This window comes from Eumetopias jubatus, unplaced genomic scaffold, assembly GCF_037043125.1.
Source record: "Eumetopias jubatus isolate StellerSeaLion01/CBP00866 unplaced genomic scaffold, mEumJub1_p1.0 scaffold_5, whole genome shotgun sequence".
Classification (NCBI taxonomy): domain Eukaryota; kingdom Metazoa; phylum Chordata; class Mammalia; order Carnivora; family Otariidae; genus Eumetopias; species Eumetopias jubatus.
The window spans coordinates 111627336-111647423 of record NW_028274811.1 but is presented as its reverse complement, the minus strand read 5'-3'; the positions used below and the strand labels follow the sequence as shown (position 1 = coordinate 111647423).

The following is a 20088-nucleotide window of genomic DNA, read 5'->3' as shown; positions in this document are numbered from 1 at the left end:
TCAAGAATGTTCTAGACCAGGGGGCGCCTGGGTGGCTCAGCTCGTTGAGCGACTGCCTTTGGCTCAGGTCATGATCCTGGAGTCCTGGGATCGAGTCCCACATCGGGCTCCCTGCTCAGCAGGGAGTCTGCTTCATCCTCTGACCCCGCCCCCATGCTCTCTCTCTCAAATAGATAAATAAAAATCTTTATAAAAAGAAAAAGGATGTTCTAGACCTTTTGCAATGGTTCTCCACTAAGTCTGCCATTTTAAGAGAGAGCAGAGGGGGACACAGTTGGAATAAAGGCAACAAGTAGGTTAAGATATGGAAAGAGGATGCTGGATAGACACCTCCAGAGCTGAAGGAGTGTGTGTGAGTGTGTGAGTGTGAGTGTGTGTGTGAGAGAGAGAGAGAGTGTGTGAGTGTGCATAAATGCCCTGAAGGGGGGCCTGGGAGGAACAGAGAGCTTGCACAAAAGGGTAAATCACCTGCCTTAAATTGTTCTGGGCTTCTCTGGCCCTTTCTACTCCACCCAGGCTAGAAGGCGGCAAGCCCAAAAGCTGAGTCATAGTGTGTGGAGGTGCCCAGCACAAGGCCGAGACCAGCAGAGCTGGCAATGTGCCCAGGCTTTCTCAATAGTCCGGTGCCTGTATGGCCCCAGTAGGGGAAGTCACCGGCCAGGAATTTGCATATGTGAGCGAGAAGCACCCCCTGCCCCGGCCCCTTGTGTATCCCCAAGTGACTCCAGAGTGCCCAAGGGATTCGAGTGGATCCTGTGCCTCTCCTCCAGGGCCAGGTGACTGAAACAGAGAGAGGAGACGTGGGATGAGCCAGGGACCCGCCATCTACTCACCACGGTGTTTCTGGGTTGGCCGCCGCTTGCTGGCGAAGAAGTCTGCTCCTCAGTGGGGACCACTTCAAATTCAGAGGAGGTGCCCTGTACAGAAAGGGAGTTAGGGACTGCCTGAGAGGAAAACACCTCGCCCCTCATCTGGGGCCTCGTGACAGAGCAGCAACTCATCCGGGCAGCCCCTCCACGTGGAGGCTGAGCTCACGGGGCAATTCTATATCACTTCCTGTGAGACCACAGAGCAGGATTCCCGCACCCCACTGTGTGATCTGAGGTCACCTTCCCCTCCGCGGCCAGTTTCCTCATCTGTAGAACAGGGATATTGGACTAGTGACCTTGAACCGCTAGCACTTTACAGTTGTATTCTCTTTTAAAGACCTTGCACTTTTTAAATGTTTTCACAAATTCCATTATTTCTCAAAGCAACCTACAGAGAGGTCAGAGGGTTATGTCCCCTTCGGACAGATGCGGAAACCGAGGGCATGTCATTAGTTCATGCAAAAGCAGGCAACACTGAGAGCAGTTAATATGGCCACCACAAGATAGTCCCGTGCCAGCCTTGCCAACCCAGTGCCAGAGATTCCAGAGGAGTGGACCGATCTGCAATGAGTCCTAAGGGTACACCAACAAATTTGGAAAGACCTTCAGGATTCACCCAAAAGCAGGGTGCTCAAGGGCTTCAGACGACTCACACCTCTCAGCCATACCAAGTGGAATGCACTGGTTGTGCAACCAGCGGATAGGCCAATGATTCCCCTCAACCAGGAACTGGCTCTGGGATTGCTATTAAACCTGATCTCCAAGGACTATCCCAGCCTTCCCTTGTCCCAGGAATGGGCAGATGCATAGAAGGATCACTGCACTCAGCTTCGGCTGAGCCTCCCGGCCAAGAGCCCAGCTCTGGATCTCAGCCCTGCCCGAGAAAGTCTTCCTTTCACCTCCACTTCCCAGTGGTCTGTGCGACCTCACGACAAAATGCTCTTCCCTCTCTGGACCTCGTCTGTAGGATGAAGACCCTACACAATATGGCCACTAGGGTCCCTTCCAGTCCTAGGATACCAAGAAGAAATTCTCAAGGCATATGTGGAGAAGACACTTTCTGAGCCCCCTTGGAGAATGAGAGTTCCAGGTCACATCTATCCTTTTTCCCAGCACTGTGCATGGTCAACACAGGCTTGGCATTATGCAACTCAGCAGATGGGAAGAATGCCTTGTGCATCCCGGGGTCTTCCTGGTAAGTGTTAACTATGACCTTCATTTGAAAACAGGGAAACTGAGGCCCCAGGGAGACAGAGATCAACTTGTCCAGTATCACCTAGCAAGTCAAAACACAAGTTTTTTGACCTCAACCCTCTCTCTCCAAGTTCTCGTATCTGCGAATGGGCCCTTGAGGTCCAGGCAACTTTTAGCCATGACGCCAAACGTAACTTACGCTGGATGGAGGTTTTTGGACCGGCTCTGGTTTGTTGCTGGGGTGTGCAGGGTCAGCAGGCGGTGCTGGGCCACCTGCATCCTTTCCTGGAAAATTGAGAACACATGGATAAGCGGCAGGAAAAGGGGGGAGAGCCCACATACCATGCCCTTGAGGACAGCCTGGGCCAGAAGGGTTCTCAGCGTTCCCTACATGAGTCTTGGAAAATGGGAGGTGGTCCCACCAGGGCCAGGTAGCCTAGGAAAATGACTGGAATGATGAGACAGAGCCTGGGCAGAGAGACCATCTTTTTTGGAGTTGCTGGGAAAATCCCAAGGTGGCCACTGCTCCTTGCTACCCTGGACCTGCCTCGGTGATGACAAAGGGGACACTTTACGATTAACAAAGTATTTTTATATTTATCATCTCAGCCAATTCCTGGGTCAGCTCTGTATCTCCATTTTCAAGTAAGAAAATGGGAGGCAGGGAAAGGTCACCAACCGGCCCACAGTCACACAGCCAGCCACGGCAAAACCAGGACTCAGACTCAGCCCTCCCTCTGACCTCCTGGAGCCGCTGGAGGGGCGCTGCAGCTCTCCCTCGGGGGGGTGGGCCCGGCGCCAAGCTGGGACTCTGCAATCACCACTGAGCAGACCAGTGGAGGTTGGAAGCACGCACTGACTGCAGCACAGTGGACTCTAGGCTCATCACTTTCCTCCACTTGTCCATTCAGCAAATGTAACCACCAGCCAGTGGAAGGCCGCCACACCGGCCTGGGCAAAGACTGGAGGAGGGCGGCAGCAGAAGGCACCTGAGCCTCATGTGTGGGGATCTTTTCTTTCCTTGACCCCGACCTTGCCCTGTACTCGGAGACACACTGAGGAATGCACGGTGACCCCACTCAGGACTGCAAGCCTTCCTCATAGTCAATGCTTTCCTTTAATAGGTAGTATGTATACCTTACACCCGAAATACACTGCAGCAGGCTAAGAGGAAATCCAGATTCTTCCACGGGCCTCAGCTTCCCCTGTGGTAAAATGCAAAAAGGGGGGCCAGCCCAGAGAGCTTTCAACCCATGCGCCAACTCTGAGTGACCCAAAGCAGCTGCCTGGAACTCTATGCCTGGCACATAGTAGCTGCTCATTAAAGATCTGCTGAATAAATATGCTGCTACAGATCCTGAGGCCACATCCTAGGTGCAGGGGATTGTGATCCATCACTAATGTCTGCCACGGCCTCAGGAGTGCTGAGTCACCAGCCATTTTTGGACAGAATTATTCTGAGGTCCCTTCCACGTCTGACCTTCTGAGGGATGCTGTAGACAAAACATGACTAGGAGGAGGCTCTGTGGCCTCAGGATCAATGGAGGAGATGTGGGTTTCCAAATGAGGAGGGAGACCACTGTTCAGGGTCTAGAGAGTTAGGAGTCTGGGGAAAGGCAGGGGTCCACCTGGGCCCCCCTCGTACCTATGAGCTCAGCCAGGTGGTCGAAGGAGGCCAAAGAGGGAGATGGTGGCGGGAGCAGCTCGCTGTCCTTGACCAGCTCCTCTGCCTTCTGCCGCAATCTGGATGCCTCCATCTGGGACTCTTCCAAAAGCTCCCCTGGGGAAACGACGTGGAGCAAAGGAGTTACTCAGCTCAGTGCACCCGTTCTCCCGGCCCCACACCCCTAAGCCTGCTCCTGTGTGGCTCCCTGATGCTGCGGGCCCTGGCTGTGCCCCCACCATTGCCCTGTGGGCTGAGTGCGACACACATCATTCCAGCCCCCAAGCAGAGATGGGCCAGGGAAAGAAGGGGCCCTGCAATCAGGGAAAACGGAGTGGAGGGGAACCGAGGACAAACTCCTGGCCTCCAGGCACTGTCCTCCTGCCCCGCTCCTGCCATACCTGGCCAGGGACTCTACAGAAAGCCAGGGGCTCTCCAAGACCAGCCATCACGGCCCCTGGGGGCTACCCACAGCCTACACCCCCCCCAGTCAGGGGCTGCCTGAGGTGGAGACTTTTGGCAATACCACCACCCCTCTGGGCCTGTTTTCCTTCTACAAGTGGAGAATGGGAAACTCCATTCCTCCTTCCCTAATCTGCCATTCCAAGCAGAGATCTGCCAAGCAAGGAGTAAGCAGTTGGAAAATCAGGGACCTATGCTCACCCCCAAAGCCTAAGGCCAGAGAAGGTAGCAGCAAAGCAAAGGAAGAGTTTTAGGGGTGTGGAGAGCAAAGAGACCCCTCTGGACAGGGTATCAGTGAATCCTTCACACGGAGGACGAGATGGCATCCGGGTTGGTTCAGTCATGGGGAGGTAAGTGGACCTGCTCCAGGCAATGGGGACAGCTCGAGCAAAAGCCGGGAAAAGAGAAACCAAGGGACCTATCTCCGCTTTGCTTCAAGCCAAGCTCAGCTCCCTGCTCCAACACTTGGGGACTGTGCCCTTGTTGCCTTTGTCAGGCCAGCTCTCCCATTGCTGGTGCTTCCAGAAGACAAGACCATTCTGTTTCCACATGCACAAAATGGCCGTTCCAGCCCCTCCTCCCTCCCCCACCCCACGCCTCCTTCTAGGTCCCTCAGGTATCCTGAGTCCTGCCATCCTGGTGCTCGGGTGCTGAGAATCGGGGCTGGGGATGCTGCCAACATGCTACAGAAGTGCACAAAGACAGAGCTGCGAGGCAGGAGCCAACGCCGGGCCAGGAGGGGCAGAGGGATGACTCGGGTGGAGGCATATGCCAGCTAGCATGGCAGGCTGCAGGGAGGAGGCTTGCAGGGAGAGCGCAGGCTCTGTTTTACCTAACATCTTTATCCCTTGCATTTTTTCCTTCAGTCGGGAATTCTCCTCCACTAGGCGCTCAAAAGCTGCAGAAGCCTCTCCCAGAGGTACGCTGCCCCCAGGGTCGTAGATCCGGTATGGTCCTCTCCCTTCCATGAGGGTGGCTCAACCCCTGCCGTGGCGCCCACCTGGCTGTAAGGACAACAGCAGTAGATGAGGGGGCTGGCCAGGCCATTGATGCAACCTAGTCCATCCGTACCCCCGGAAGGCGGTCCCCATCACCCAGGAGAGAGCACAGCCCTTGAGGCTGGTCTGGCCACAGGACGGCGGAGCGGCATGGTCACCTCCTTTGAGCTGGACACTGTGTCTCTATTAAGAGACAACCCCAGAGAGGCAGCATTTCCTTTCAGCAGCCTCACTGCACTGCTGGTGCATCTGGAACAGCAACCTGCTTGAGGTGCCAGTGGGGTGCAAGAAAGAGCAACGGACTTGGGAGTCAAACAACCTGAGTTCACGTCCTATCGGTGGGGGTCCAGAAGGACAGGGACCCTGCATCGCCGCAGCCTCAGTGCCCAGCTCGGTAAAGCTAGGAAGTGAGTGCCCAGTGAACACAGTGAATTAATCAACGGTCTCGCCATTAATTCACTGCGGGATCACGGGCAGTCCCTTCCCCGCTCTGAGGGGAAATGAAAGTCTTACACTGAATCAGTGATCTTTAGAGTAACACGCCTGGGCCCTAAGGGATAAGCAAGTCAATCCAATCCCAAGTTTCATTTATAGGTATGTTCTCTTCTCTAAAAGAAAGAAGAAGAAAAAACCCTGACTAATATTTAATATACTAATTGACACTGTCACCCTCGTCCTTCAGTCCCGTTTCGCGTACGGTCTGTCCCTTCCAGTTCTAATGAACAGATGAATTTTCCATCCAGCCACTATCTACTCATGCAGCCAGGGTTTTGCACCAATCCGTTCGATTTCGTCTGCTTTCTTTCATTTGACACCACCGTGCAAAGTGATTTCAGAATCCCAGTTCTGTAACTTAGTAGAGACACGTCCTTCTTCCATTCATTCATTCAGCAGTTATTTATTGAGCATCTACTCTGCACTAGGTACCAGTCCGGGTGCTGGGAAATGATCAGCTAATAATACAGACAAAAAGCCCTCATGGAGTTCACGTTCTAGTGGCCAAGACAGACAGATTAGAGAGGAAGATAAACAGAGTATTAGGGATGATTAAAATATCTATGGATAAAAGTTACGTAGGGAAGTATGACGCAGGAACTTTAATTTTAAGTGGAGCTGTCAGGAAAGGCCTCGCAGAGAAGGGGGCATTTTAGCAAAGACCAGGAGGGGTTGAGGGAACTAGTCATCTGAAGGAAGAATATTCTAGGCAGAGAAGAGTTAAGTGCAAAGGTCCCGAGGCTGAAAAACTGATCCAGCTTCCAGCCCTGCAAAGAGCTGGCCAATGAGGAAAGAGCTCCAAAGGGCTCCACTGGGGGCCTCAGGACTTGGGGCCCCAAAACCTCCCTCCCAAGGTCACCACCCCCAGGGCAAAAACTGTTTCAGTTAGGAATCCTCAAAGACCCTCTGAGCTCCTTTGTGAAAGGAAGGGCTCACTGAAAGAAAAGAGTAAGGACTAATAATGTCAGCCCCATTCATTAACTGGGACTAATCATGACAGGCCCCCTTGCCAGGCGCCGCACTCACTGTTTCAGGGGCATTATCTCTGTTAAGCCATTTAACAACCCTAAGATACAGGCCTTATCCTCAATGTGTGAGGGAGGCTCTGTGAGGTGACGTAATGCAGCCTGGATTACGTGGCCAGCACTCGAGAGTCAAGATGCAAATCCGGTTCTGCCTCAGAAAGCGAGTTAAATTAACCACCACCACCACCCCCTCCCCCCCACAGCTACACTGGCTCCACATCCCCAACAAGACTCAGGCCCCAGCGAGTTCCAGCCTGGGGGGTAATAGCTGCCCAGCCATCAGGTACCCTCTGGGCTGTTTCCCTTAACTTGCTGCGCAAGAAGTAACAAGGATTTTGCCCCGAGGGTCCATATTAGCACGGAATGATGTGGGCCAGAAAGAAAAACAGAGTTCTAATGAGTGGGACCCCTCCCCCAAAGACTGAGAAGCAGAAGATGAATATACACTTCGAGAGGCACCCACGCCCGGCTGGGCCCCACAGAAGCAAAGGACAGCTGCCCACACGCCCAACACAAAAGTCATCACTTAGTGTAGGGGGGGCTTGTTTTCAACTTGAGAAGGTCAAAGTTACACAGCAGAGCAGGTGAAGCACCCAAGTGTTCACTGAAGTATGAGACAGTGGGGGTAAGGCACTTAGCACATTGACCGGCATAGAGCAAGGTGCTCAGAATGTTGGTAGACATGGGGGGCGGGGAGTCCTTCCTCTGTGCTCCCCACTCCTCCTCAGGTGCCTCTCCAGCAAAACCCTTACTGCCCAGGATGCAGTGCAAGTGACTGGTGTAAGCACCTGCGCATCTGACGGAGAAGGTCCTGGAGGGGGGAGCGTGCTCTGCTCATCTGTCACCAGCACAGGTCTGGCGCTTGGAAGGTGAGCCGTGACTGAGAACCGAACGGAGTTCCCAAACGGGGAGACAGAGGGCTGGAAGAGGCTTGTAGCCACTTTCGGTGATAAGTGGTCCCCCGTGTCCTGATCCTGCTCACCTCTCTACACTCGCCCTGAACAGAACTCACAGCTGACATTACGTGATGAGGTGGGTATGGTTTTCACTCCACATCTGGCTTGCCGAGTAGACCAGGAGCTCCCCAAGAGCAGGGCCGGGTCCACCTTGTCCGCCAGTGTATGTTCCAAGTGGCCCAGAATAGAGCTTCAGTAAGCCTCTAATCAGAGAGACTGAAGGACCAAAGGAGCCTGTGACCTGGCTCTGTCACAAAAGGCCATGTGAAAGCATCCTGAGAGCCCGGCTGTGACCCACCAACCAGTGGTACCCTGGACAACCATATACTTCTGGAACCAGGGCTAGCACAACCGTGCTCCCTCAGAGATGCCCAGACATTTGGCCAAGCGACAGAGCAGGATGTGGGCTACAGGAATCGAAACCCCATCTCTGTGTCCTCCAAACTGTGTGATGCTCAGGTTCTCCTTCAGCATTGGGGAGCTGAAATGGAAGGGGGCTCAGGGAAGCCAAGGAAGGAGCAAGCAGGGCCACTCCCCCAGATTCAGGCCTTGCAGGCGGAGCTGGGGGGCAGGGCACGGGAACAGGATGGCAGCCAGTAGGCCAACAGAACTCACACAAAGCAGCCCGATGTGAGAAAACCCTCTCTGGAGCTCAGGGGGAGCCACCCCGGGGGAAGGGCCTGGGCTTCCGGAGGGAAGAAACACAAATAGAGGAACGGGGAATTTCCACCTCCTGCTGACCTCATGCCCAGATGGTCAGCGGCAGTTCCAGGATGACTTCCGGGCAGACAGGCACTCTCCTCCTGTCAGTGTAGTTTCTAGAACGTTTCCTGAAAAGGGGAATCATTCCCAGGATGACAGAGCTGGAAGGGAACCTCCAAGAGCAACAGGATGACCATTAGCAGGCATCCAGAGGCCCTCTGAGGGAGGGGCTGCGTCGCTCTCCTGCCTCCTGGGCGGACGGCTGGCCTCTGCTCGTCACAGACGGCACAGTGTGTGTGCGGGGTGGGGGAGGAGGTGCGGACCCCAGCCCCTGCACGGGGCAGTACCGGAGGTCAGTGTCCAGGCATCCTGGGCATCAGCTCACCTGACTCTCCCTCACGGTGTGAGGGCAACGAGTCGGCCCAGAACATGAAGACCAAGGTCACCCAACAAGTCAGGATGGAGCTGGACTAGAAGGTCCTCGCTCTCTCTGGTCCGCCCACTGCCCTCGCACTCCGTTTCAGATCCCGCACTGAAGAGCTTTGGCCCAGCACAGACTGTCTTGTGATCAGCCACATGCTGGTGCCGGGAGGGGGGCTCCCAGGCCCTCCAGAGGAGATGAGTTTGCATAGCCTGTAACATCTGCAAAATACCTAGTATTTTCCCAAGCTTTGTTTTCCCACCTGATTGTCATAACAGTCTTGGGAAGAAGGCAAGGCTGGTGTCTGTTTGACAGATGAGGAACCTGAGGCCCACGTGGGAATGTTAATAAGCTCAAACTAAGGCCGTCAGGCACTGGCTGCACGCTGGGGGGAAATGAAGTTCCCCCTGCCCCAGAGGGAAAAGTCCAAGCAGATATCTGGTACCGGAGCCAGGAGGTCCCAGGAGGTCCCAGGAGGTCACCAACGGCCACCTTCCCAGGCAGAGGCAGGGGCTGCCCGGGATGCCAGTGGGAGGGGCTAACAGAGGGCTGAAGGGAAGCGGTCTCTAGGACAGAGAGTCAGAAGGTGCTAGATCTACTCTCTGCCTTTCATGGCCACGGGCAAGCCTGTCCACTCTGCACGTCAGTTCCCTCACGTGCAAAGGGAGGAACCTGGACTAGAGAAACCAGGTGATGATGTCAAGCTGGCCTAAGGATCCACAGAGACCCAAGCCTCGGGAGCGAGCAGCAAGGCAAGGAAAGAGAGGGGATCTGACATACTCAGGATGGTACAGCCATGGAGTCCGGAGGAAAGGGTCCCGACATGACGCGGGGTGTGGGGTGAAGCAGGTGAGGCACGCAGCACAACACTGAAAGGGGTCCTGGGGGGCAGGAGCCCTGCTCCTGGGGGCCTCACAGGTGTCTGCCCCTCCCTCATCCCAGCCCTGTCTGCCCCTGTCCACCGCTGGAGGCTGCATGCCTTTTCTGAGCCTCCACTGCGTCTGCTGCAAAACAGGGATAAGGAGGGCGCCTGGGGGGCTCAGTCATTAAGCGTCTGCCTTCGGCTCAGGTCATGATCCCAGGGTCCTGGGATTGAGCCCCACATCGGGCTCCCTGCTCAGTGGGGAGTCTGCTTCTCCCTCTCCCACTCCTCCTGCTTGTGTTCCCTCTCTCACTGTCTTTCTCTCTGTCAGATAAATAATCTTATATTAAAAAAAGGGGGGGTAAGGAGAGAACCTACCTAGATTAATGAAATTAAATGCAACAATATGTATACGGTGGGAAGGGAGTTCTCACTTTCTACTTTGTACTTCCTGATTACTTGATTTACTCAACAAGAAACACATTCATTTTATAATAATAAAATTTCCAAAGTAATAATGATGTGTGTATAGCACCTAGTTAAATGCCTAGCACGCAATGGGTTCTCAGTAAAAGGTTGGGGCAGCCCCATAACTCTGCCCCACTGATTTAGGGCCGTGTCCCCCACTCCCATCTACTCTCCCTTTTAATGGAGTTTTTAGGTTCCTCTGCCGGCTCAGTAAGCTAGGTTGTGACACCCACTTAATTTCTAGTAACTGCAAAAAGCCGTTAAGCAGGGACACTGGTCCAACCACAGCCAGTGAAGATGCGGCTCCCAAAAGCCGATGGACTGAGAAATCACACTCATGAAAGACAGGGAAGCATCTGAGCCTCCTTTTCCTCAACTGTAGGTGGGAATGTCCTGCAATACCTCCCAGGGATGACAGGAAGTCATGAAAGCACCTTGCAAACTAAAGCAAAAATCTCTCCATATTCTTACTTCATGATGATCTCTGGTCTCCCCCAGCCCCATTTCCCCATCAGGGGAACTATGGACCCAGGGTCATCCATCAAAGAGCCCACCTTGGCATCCTCGCCACGAGCCCAGGGCTTACTCAGTCTTTACAACAATTCAGTAATAAAGAGGCTGCAGGTATAGCATGTAATGCAAGGAACTGGGCCCAGAAGCTGTGGGATCTAGGCAAGGACCACCAGAGTAAACATCTGCCCCTCACTGGGCCTCAGTTTCCCTAAAGAAGGGGTTTGTATTTGCAACACTAGCAATAACATAAGGGACTGACTAGACAACCTTTAAGGCCCCTTCTAGTTCTGACATTCTGGAACCTGCAATTTATTATCACCCCCTTCTATAACCTTCTGACCTTGAGAAGGCTGCTCTGCTCAGCTCCAATCCCTCCTAACGCCCAAGCGGATTTCCCTGAACCAAGAGTCCTCCTACAAGTACTATCGGGGTGCCTTCACCTCCCCCAAGGGCAGTCAGAAACCCACAGATGATGTCTGCAGCTCTTCGCTGGGTGCTCCACCCCCCCCGCTCCCTAGCATGCACCCTGGCTCCAGCCCTGCTCGAGGACTGTGTCCCTCCTGCACAGCATGCATCTTCTCTGTGTCCTCCTTCCTTCCCTCCCCTGCACTGACTCACCCTCCGAGGGAGGCCCACTGCCTCCACTCGACCTCCAACACCCAGGCTCCATACCACAGCCTGGGGACAAGGGTGTGGACCAGAGCCAGGAGCCAGCTGGGACCACTGGGAAAGAAGCACAAGGAGCCTCTGCTCCGCGGGGAGAGCGGCCAGCAGTTAAGGGCCACCAGAGGCCCAGCGCTGGGCTGCATCATGAGGCACTTGACCTCATTTTTTTCTCACTGCATAGAGAGGAAAATTATTCCGGTTTTCCAGCAAGGAAACCTCCTCCCAGCTAGACAGTGGTATCTCTATTTTTCAGATAAGGAAGCGGACTCAGAGAGGTGAAGTCACTTGCCTAAGAACACACAGCTGGTGAGCGGCAGAACAAATAATTTGGGCTCAAAGTGCAAGGCCCCAGCCCTGCTGCGCCCCCCCCCCCGCCCCCCGCTCCCTGCACAGCCTGAGAGACAACAGGCTGAAGCTCAGTGGGAGGAAACCTGTCCTGCCACCTGGCTATCCGGAACAGACTCCCAAGTTCGCAGCCCCTGCCTCTACGTATCTCTAATTTTGTGTCCAGTCAGGTCCCAGTCTGCCCCTGATCACCTGCAGTCACCGGGGCTTAGAAGCTCAGGCTGCAAGGAAGCTCAGGGGAAATGCAGTCCTGTGCTTATCCAGTCCCCAGGGGAGCCAAGGGACCATCTTTGGTGACCCAACTTCCTCCCTAAGGGCCCTCCCCGGGGAAGCCAACACTGGCTGTAGTCAGACGACTCCCAGCTCTCCTTCCGCCAGCCCTCACTCTGCCCTCTGGGGTTCTGCAATCAGGAGTCTGGAATCAGTTCAGCCCTGAAGACACGTGGCACCTGCAGCATTCTCTTAAAGCTAATCAGACCCTGTTCCCTGTGCTGTTCCTTGAAGGACTGGCTTGCAGACCCCTCCCTATCCACCCCGCTCAACCCTCTACCTCTACCCTATCTGTAGTGGGTCCTGAAACTGGACACAACACTCCAGGTGTGGTTTACCTGACCAAAGAGAGGAACTTTCACCTCCACCTTTTTAGGTATTATGTTTCTTTTGATGTAGCCTCGTGTACACTTGTTTTTGTTATAGCTGGGCCACCCACAGCAAAGAATGTCCTTTCTCAATGATGTCAACACCTGCCTGCACACCTGATTAGCTGAGAACAAAGTTCTCTTACAGAAAGGTATGCTTTGAGGTTTTAGTTATCTACAGGGCCAGGGGATACTGCCTGAATCAGTAATCCTCTACCTAAGATTCTAGAAATCTCTTCGTCACTGCCCACACGGGCTGAACAAAGATCTGCATTGCCACAGCTTTGTAACAGCAAAAATGTCCTACATGTCACCAGGGAGGCACTGGTTTAATAACCACGGCGCGGACACTCACTGGAATACTATGCAGCCATCAAAAAGAACGGGGCACACTGCTTTGCAAGGAGATGTCCATAAAGCATCATTAAGAATAAAAAGCAAAGTTGGGGCGCCTGGGTGGCTCAGTCGTTAAGCGTCTGCCTTCGGCTCAGGTCATGGTCCCAGGGTCCTGGGATCGAGCCCCACATTGGGCTCCCTGCTCCGCGGGAAGCCTGCTTCTCCCTCTCCCACTCCTCCTGCTTGTGTTCCCTCTCTTGCTATATCTCTCTCGGTCAAATAAATAAATAAAATCTTTAAAAAAAAAAAAGAATAAAAAGCAAAGTATAATAGAATACTATTTTTTTAAGTTTATTAATTTTTTTAGTAATCTCTACATCCAGTGTGGAGCTCCAACTTATGACCTGGAGACCAAGAATTGTATGCTCTTCCAACTGAGACAGCCACACACCCCAGGATACTTTTTTCTTTAAACATACAACTACATACATGTCTATATGTATGTATGTGCATATATGTGTATATATACATATACGTGTATAAAATCTTAAATGTATATAGAAAAAGGTTTGGAAAGATACACACCAGACTGCTAGGGGTAGATAGCTCTAGAGGAGGACCTGGGATAAGGACTGGAAACAAAAGAAACATTTATTTTACCTACAAAATTTAAACTCTTTACAAGGGAAATCTAGTCCTGTTCTGTTGAAAGAAATTAATTTAAAAATGTAGCGGGAACAGGGGCAGGGGAGAAGAAGGAGAGAAGACAGCGTTCACTTTTTACTTTATAACTTTTTTATTGCTTGAGTTTGGGGGGGGTTTCCTCCAATGAGAATGTTATTTTGTAGCTTTTTTAAAAAGGGATATCTTAAATTAGGTTTTAAAAATGTAAGTGTCTTGACAAGGTCAGAATAATAGGGAAGGCCCCTTGTTCTGGCACCAAATGAGGCTGGAGGGCCACGGGGATGGGGTGAGCGCTCATTATGTCCCTGCCTCATATGGACACACAAGGCTGGAGGGATTTGATCATCAATAAGGAGGAAAAGTCTAGAAACAAGTTTTCTAGTCAGAAAAGTCAGTGGGTGGAGAGTTGGCAACTACAGAGGAGAGTTTCAACCTGGTACCTGGATCTGGCTTCAGGAAGGCGAGGGCTGGCCTTGAGGTGACAAAGACGGGAAGAGAAGCAGCAGACTTTGGATAACCACCCTCAACTGGGAACAAGTACAAAGCTCCCCGCCCACTGCCTGTGGGCCCTCACACCAGGTACACCTGCTTTGCTGGAGAGGAAGCTGAGCCCAGACAGGTGCAGGGCTTGGCGCAAGGCCACACAATTCCCAAGGGACGAAGCAGAACCCACACGTGATCATCACATCACTCACTGGTCCCACCCTGTACTCCCTGTCGCCAAAAGCTCCCTGGGAAGACAGCCCCGGCAACCCCAGCCCACCTTCCTTCTATCCCATGCATGCCTCCTCTCAGCTTCTGGGATCCACAGGTACACAAAGTGCACGCCTAGAAGCCGGTTTTCCTCCCAGCAGCTGCGACCTCATTTAGCCCAGAAGGACGGCCTCGACTATCAGCTGGGGGGACAAAGGGCACTAGGTCCACCCTTAGACAAAAGGGATGAAGGACTTGGCTGTCCTTCTGTCTCCCCGTCCCCAGTATGCCCAAAGGTGGTTTACCCAATGAAGGGTTTCTCCAACCCTGTAACTCCCCCCTCTGTGGGGGAAAAGGACAACTTTTCAGAATTCCCCTTCTCTACATATGGTGGAAGGAGGGCTCATTGGGTTCAAATCCTGGCTCTGCTCCTTGCCACGTGACCCTGAGCTGGCCTCACTTCCCTTGTTCCTCCCTATGGAAATGCTGGGAGGACCAATTAGGAACCACAGAGCTCTCTATAGACCTAGAAGCGCCACCCCAACAGAAGCCATAATGGCCAGCAAGGGGACAGCTGGACGGGGTAAGACCACTCAGATAAAAGCCAAAGATATCTTGTTCTAGCAGCAAAGGCTAGAAACTCCCTGACGAAGACGAAAACAAATAGATACATTGGGGCAAGTTCATACCAGAGAATATGATGCAGCCGTGAAAGTGAATGAACTACAGCTAGAGATATGAACATCCTGAATCTCACAAATATAATATTATGCAAAACAAGGAAGCTGCAGAATACGGACAGTATGATGGCACTTAAACAGCGTTCTTAAACATACAAAACTGTACTACATATTGTGTAAGGAGGCCTATACTTATAATAAAACTATAGAGAAATATAAGAGAATAAACTTTAAATTCAGAACACTTGCTACTTCCAGATGGGAGGGAAAGGGGATGATCAAGGAGAAATTTCGGGTGTACAAAAATGTGTTATTTCTGAAGCCAGATGGGTGGGTGCCCGGTGTGTGCATGTTACCCTCTATGTCTGAAAGATTCTTTTGTATTTTCCAAAAGTTAGTGTTGCTCTCCTTCGGCTCCTGTTCTTCCCCAGGGTTGGGCCGGGGGAGGGGAGAGCACTGGCAGGGGCAGAAGTGGGGATGTGGAGGCACCAGGGTTCCCCAGAGCACTGATGAAGCTGGCCACGAGAAGGCCAGGACGATGGCCTGCCAGACAGTGGAAAGTGGAGCGAGCACTCTCCAGTGTGGGTGGAGACCAAACCAAAGGCCCCTGACTCATGGGACACCCCCCACACCCGCCCTAAAAATACCAGCTCTGGGCTCTGAGTATGACTCCTTGGTGACACAACTCCCACCACGCCCCCACCCTCCCCCCACACACATACATCTGCTGGGCCACCCGGTTTGTCCACCCCGTAGGTGTTCAAGGGCACAGGGAACAGCTTCAGGGTGAGGTCCCTGGGGAGAGAAGAGCTCAGCCCTGCCTGGGGACAAAGAGCCAGCTAGCTGCTCCTCAGGCCAGTCATCTGTTCCTTTTGGAAGAGTGACTGTCCTGCTGGGCCAGTCATGGGGGGAAAAACATCAAAAACTTCCTGCAATGAACAGGCTGGCCGAGGTGACTGCCAAAGTCTGTTTCTGGAGGTTGGGGAGCTCTGCTCCGTAGAACAAAAGTAGCTACCCCCCTGCTTCCCTGAGCCTCCCTTTTGGCAACTCTCCAGAGGGCCCCGGACACCTTCCCTTCAAACAGGGACAGGGAAAAGAGGAGCAGGCACTGTGGGCCGGCAGGGGTGCAGCAGCAAGGAGAAGTGGGGAGAGAGGGTGGGCCCAGAGAGGCCTGGCCCCGCGGGAAGAGCTCAGGAATGGATGGAGCCAGAGAGAGGGCAGCCCGGTCACTGGGCCACAGAGTTTTTAGAGCTGAAAGAGAACATTCTAAGACGTCAGCCAGTGCAATCTCTTCATGCTGCAGCTGGGACACCAAAGCCAGTGAAGGAAGAAGACCTGCCCGAGGCTGCACAGGATGGCAGTGACACAGAGGGGAGGCAAACCTAGGCCTTCGGGTGCCAGCCGTGCACTCTCCTGCCGCACAGCACCGTGCCCTTCCTCCCTCCAAGTGGTCAGGTGGGCAAGGAGGGAAAAGGGAGGTGAGACTGGAAGAAGCTGCAGCCAGAGGGGCTCACCGAAAGCTAGCCAGCCATGACATGGGAAGACGCTGCCTATAAGGTACAGCACTCCCTGATTCTGGGGGTGGGGGTCAATCCGAGGCTGGATGATCACCTGCGGGGGGGCTGGATGCTGTTGAGGGAATTGGGGCCAGATGTCCTCTGTGCCCCTCCTGCATATAAGTGTCCACGTTTCCAAACAGAGGTGGAAAGACATCGGACCCAGAGCAAAGGACAACCCATCCAGAGAGGACACAGCATGGTCCACAGGTGGCAGAGGGGTTAAAGGCGAGTTATCCCAAAGCATGAAAAATCGGACCATCCCCACCATCTCCTACTGAAATCCCATCAGCATGCTCACGATTATCCTCACTCACAAGATCAGCAGCTAGCACTGATCAGCCCTGTGCTGTCCCATTCATTCGCAGCACCAGAGAAGACAGCACTGACATGAGAGGACCTTACAGACCAGGGATCAGGGGCCACACCCACTCAGGTGTGCCAAACTCCGAAGCACATGCTCTCCACCAGGGGTTCCCAAAGTGCACCACAGCCACGCAGCAGCACGGCCACCGCCCTCTGGATCAGCCCCTCTGGGGACACGGTCCGATATGTGTTTAACAAGCCGCCCAGGTGCTTCACATGCACGCTTACGTTTGCCAACCAACCACTCTAATCACTTCCCGATGCTGCCACAGGGAGAAACCACAACTTCTCTGCCCGGTAGTCAAGACCTTAGGGTTTTTCCTGGTCTGGCTGGCCAGCTCCCCCAACCCAACAGCGCCTTACCCCAAACCCTCTACCCAGTCTACTACGTTCCAGAAGGCACTCAGGCCCCACTCGGCACTCATCATCTTACTAGAGCCTGGCCTCGAAGCTACCTTCCCCGAGAAGCCCCCTGGCCCCCTGGTGCCCCCGAATTGCCCTGCACTCCAGTGAGACTTATGCTGGGCACCTGCTGGCACTCAATGCCTTCCAGACCACACTCAGAGCACATTTCTCCCCATTCCACTACAAGTTCCTGGAGGGCCAGGCTCGTTCCTTATGCACCTGAGCATCATGCTCCTCTAGAAGCACTGGGCACGAGGCCAGTCGGGGAAAATTTGCTGACTATAAGAAAGAAAGAAAAAAAATCCCCCTGGGGAGCAAGTTCTGGTTCTCATCCTGATGCTGCCACTACCTTTCTGGGATAAGTGCCCTCCCATCTCCTGGCCTCAGTTCCCTCATCTGTGAAATGCACCATTATTCTTGTTTCTTCTATTCTACTCATCCACTGAACAAACCCAGCAGAGCCTTACCCCCAGACACTCTGATCCGGGATCACAGATGCACATGTTCCTGCTCTCCCCCTTCTGCTCCAGGAAAAGAGAAAGGCAACAAACAAGGAAACTCTAAACATTATTATATTCTAGACACTAAGTTCCATACATATGCTTTCTCATTGGCAAATAAACAAGATTATTTCAGAGCATGATGAGCGTACAAAAACACAATAGTAATATGACAGAAAGTGAAAAAAGGGGCCACTTTGCATAGAAAGGTCAGGGAAGGCCCCTCTAAGGAGGTGACATTTGCGCTGAGACTTGACAGATAAGAACCAGCCATGTAAAGAAATGGGGAAAGGCGTTCCAGGCAGAAGGAACAGCACATACAAAGCCCTCAAGTCACGAACAAGCTTGGCACACTGGAGGGAAAAAAAAAAAAGCAGGCTGTCCTGGCTAAATAAATACTCCGTACCCAGGAGTACTCAGAGAGACAGACAGACAGACGACCTCCTACAATTGTGAGGTGTTCAAACCAGGTCGGCCTGACCCACCCCAGGACATCCGGGCCCGAACTCACAGGCAGCATTAGGGGTAAGGGTATGAGTCAGACCCCACAGCTTCCTGGGGCCCCCAAAGACCTGGTGTGGGCATAGGGGCGGGTACCAGCCCTCAGCATGAGAACCTCACTGTACCCCCAGGACACCCATTGGTGGGGGAAAACAGGATCACAGAAGTATGTAGAATATGACACTCACAACTGCAGCCCCCAGGGGGCCATGATCAAGTGCTTCCATGAAGGGCCAGTTCCTTATTACACTATTTTCCCAGGACACAGAGAGGACAGAAAGCTTGGTCAGTGGAAAATGAACAGAGTGATACTATTCAAGGCTTACTGGTCTTGGCCAAGTCTTAACCTTTGTGGGCCTCAATTTCCCCATTTGAAAATTGAGGCTACTATTAGTGACTATCTCCCAGGGTTGTTGAAAAGATTAAATGAGATACTGAATATAAAACACTGTGCCTGGCAGAGGTAAGTGTTCATAAATGTACGCTGTCATCATTACCGCTTTTGGTTTTTCACTACCTCGGTTCTGTCTGCTGTAAGGATATTAATACAACATCACAAGATTCCTATGCCTTTGTACTAATAAATATTCCGCCTCCTAATGCAATATCTATGATCAGGAATAAAGAAAAAAAATTGAGATTCATGTTTCCTGACCTCTCATCCGATGCTGAATTCCCCTCTACCATACCCTGCTGTTTGGAAAATACGTGCTGATTAAATTCTATTTTCATGATATTGCGCAATTAAAATGATGCATTAGGAATCCACAGATTTCTCTGTACTGTCATTCTGCAAGAAGGTGGGGATGGACGTTGCTGATTCTTCTGCATCATCTACAAACCACCCCCAACCAAAACACAATCTCTCACGCGGTCCCACAAAATTCACGCCCACCTCCATACATACAATTAATGAACATACAATGTAATCACCTCCATATGCACCATCACACACACACACACACACACACAAACATACACAAATGTTCTACAGTGGAAAACTCACCCATACCTAAAAACTCCACACCTAAAATCACTCCCAGAAACTCACTACAGATATCCTGCACTGCACATGCACACAAATGTTGCCTCCAACAGTGTGCCAAGTATGTTCAAAAGAAACTGGACAGCAGGAACTCTGGAGCCAAATGCCAGGCTTCGAATCCTCACTTTGCCACTCCCTAGCTGTGCGACCCCAATCTCCAGGTGCCTCGGTTTCCTAAACTGTAAAATGGGGATGATAACAACAATATTCATTTTAAAGAAAGATGTGACAATTACAAGAGTCTAATGCACGAAAAGGGTTTAGATCAGCACTTGGAAAGCACCCAATAAATTATTATTTTCTTCTTCATTACACGCGCACACTGCTTCCAGGCTGGTCTCGCACACTAACCCAGACCTGCGCCGCCCCACTCCCCCCACCCCGCTGGTCCGCACGCCCTGCACACTGCCTGCACGCCGTTCCCAGACGCGCTCGCCCACGCAGTGCGCAGGCGCGCCCACCGCCCTCAGTGCGGGGCAGGGAGTCGCCGCGGCCGGACCCCCGCCGCCTGGACCTCGCGCGCCGGGGCCCAGGAGCCGAGGAGCCCAGGCCACCCGGCCGGGCCCGACCAGCGCCTTCCTCCGCAGCCCGGTCACTGCCGAGGCTGTGAACGGCCGGGTCGCGGACTCCCTTCCGCCCCAGCCCCGCTCCGCCCGGCCGGCTTACCTGAGGTTAGGGGCCCTGGAGCACACCGTCCCCCTCTCTGCGTCCAGCCCCGGGTCCAAGGACGGGTTATCGGCCGCGGCCAGGGTCTGGCCCTCCAGCGCTCCGCGGGCTCCCGGTACGGGGCGGGGGACCGCGCCGGGGACGAGGAAGTGTCAGGGGCAGGGCCGCCCTACCCCTGGGAAAGTCCCCGGCGATTGACAGGCCTCTTGCCCAATCGCGCTACGCCCTCGGGGCGGGCCCGCGGCCGCGGGGGTGGGACGGAGCGAGGTAAACAGCAGCCGCCCGGGGAGGTCCGGGGCCGAGAGCGGCTGAGCGGACGCGGTTATCTCCTCTCTCGGGCCAGCCCCTCGGGCGGTGACCTCCGGGGCCTGGGCAGCCC

At 53.4% G+C, this 20088-nt stretch overlaps 1 protein-coding gene across 8 annotated transcripts in view; it reads right to left on the bottom strand.

The window, feature by feature from the left end:
* Positions 1-19873, bottom strand: part of TNIP1 (TNFAIP3 interacting protein 1) — a 44009-nt gene extending 24136 nt beyond the window's left edge. For 7 of the 8 annotated variants that reach the window (XM_028106645.2, XM_028106646.2, XM_028106649.2 and 4 more), the window contains exons 1-5: positions 19710-19873; positions 5021-5192; positions 3709-3843; positions 2263-2348; positions 834-917 (exon numbers count right to left, since the gene is read on the bottom strand). In XM_028106645.2, coding sequence (XP_027962446.1) covers positions 834-917; positions 2263-2348; positions 3709-3843; positions 5021-5156 — 441 coding nt within the window. In that variant the 5' untranslated portion in view covers positions 5157-5192; positions 19710-19873. The remainder of the gene's footprint in view (positions 1-833; positions 918-2262; positions 2349-3708; positions 3844-5020; positions 5193-19709) is intronic. The other variant, XM_028106652.2, reaches the window with a different exon arrangement.
* Between the last annotated feature and the right edge of the window lie 215 nt (positions 19874-20088).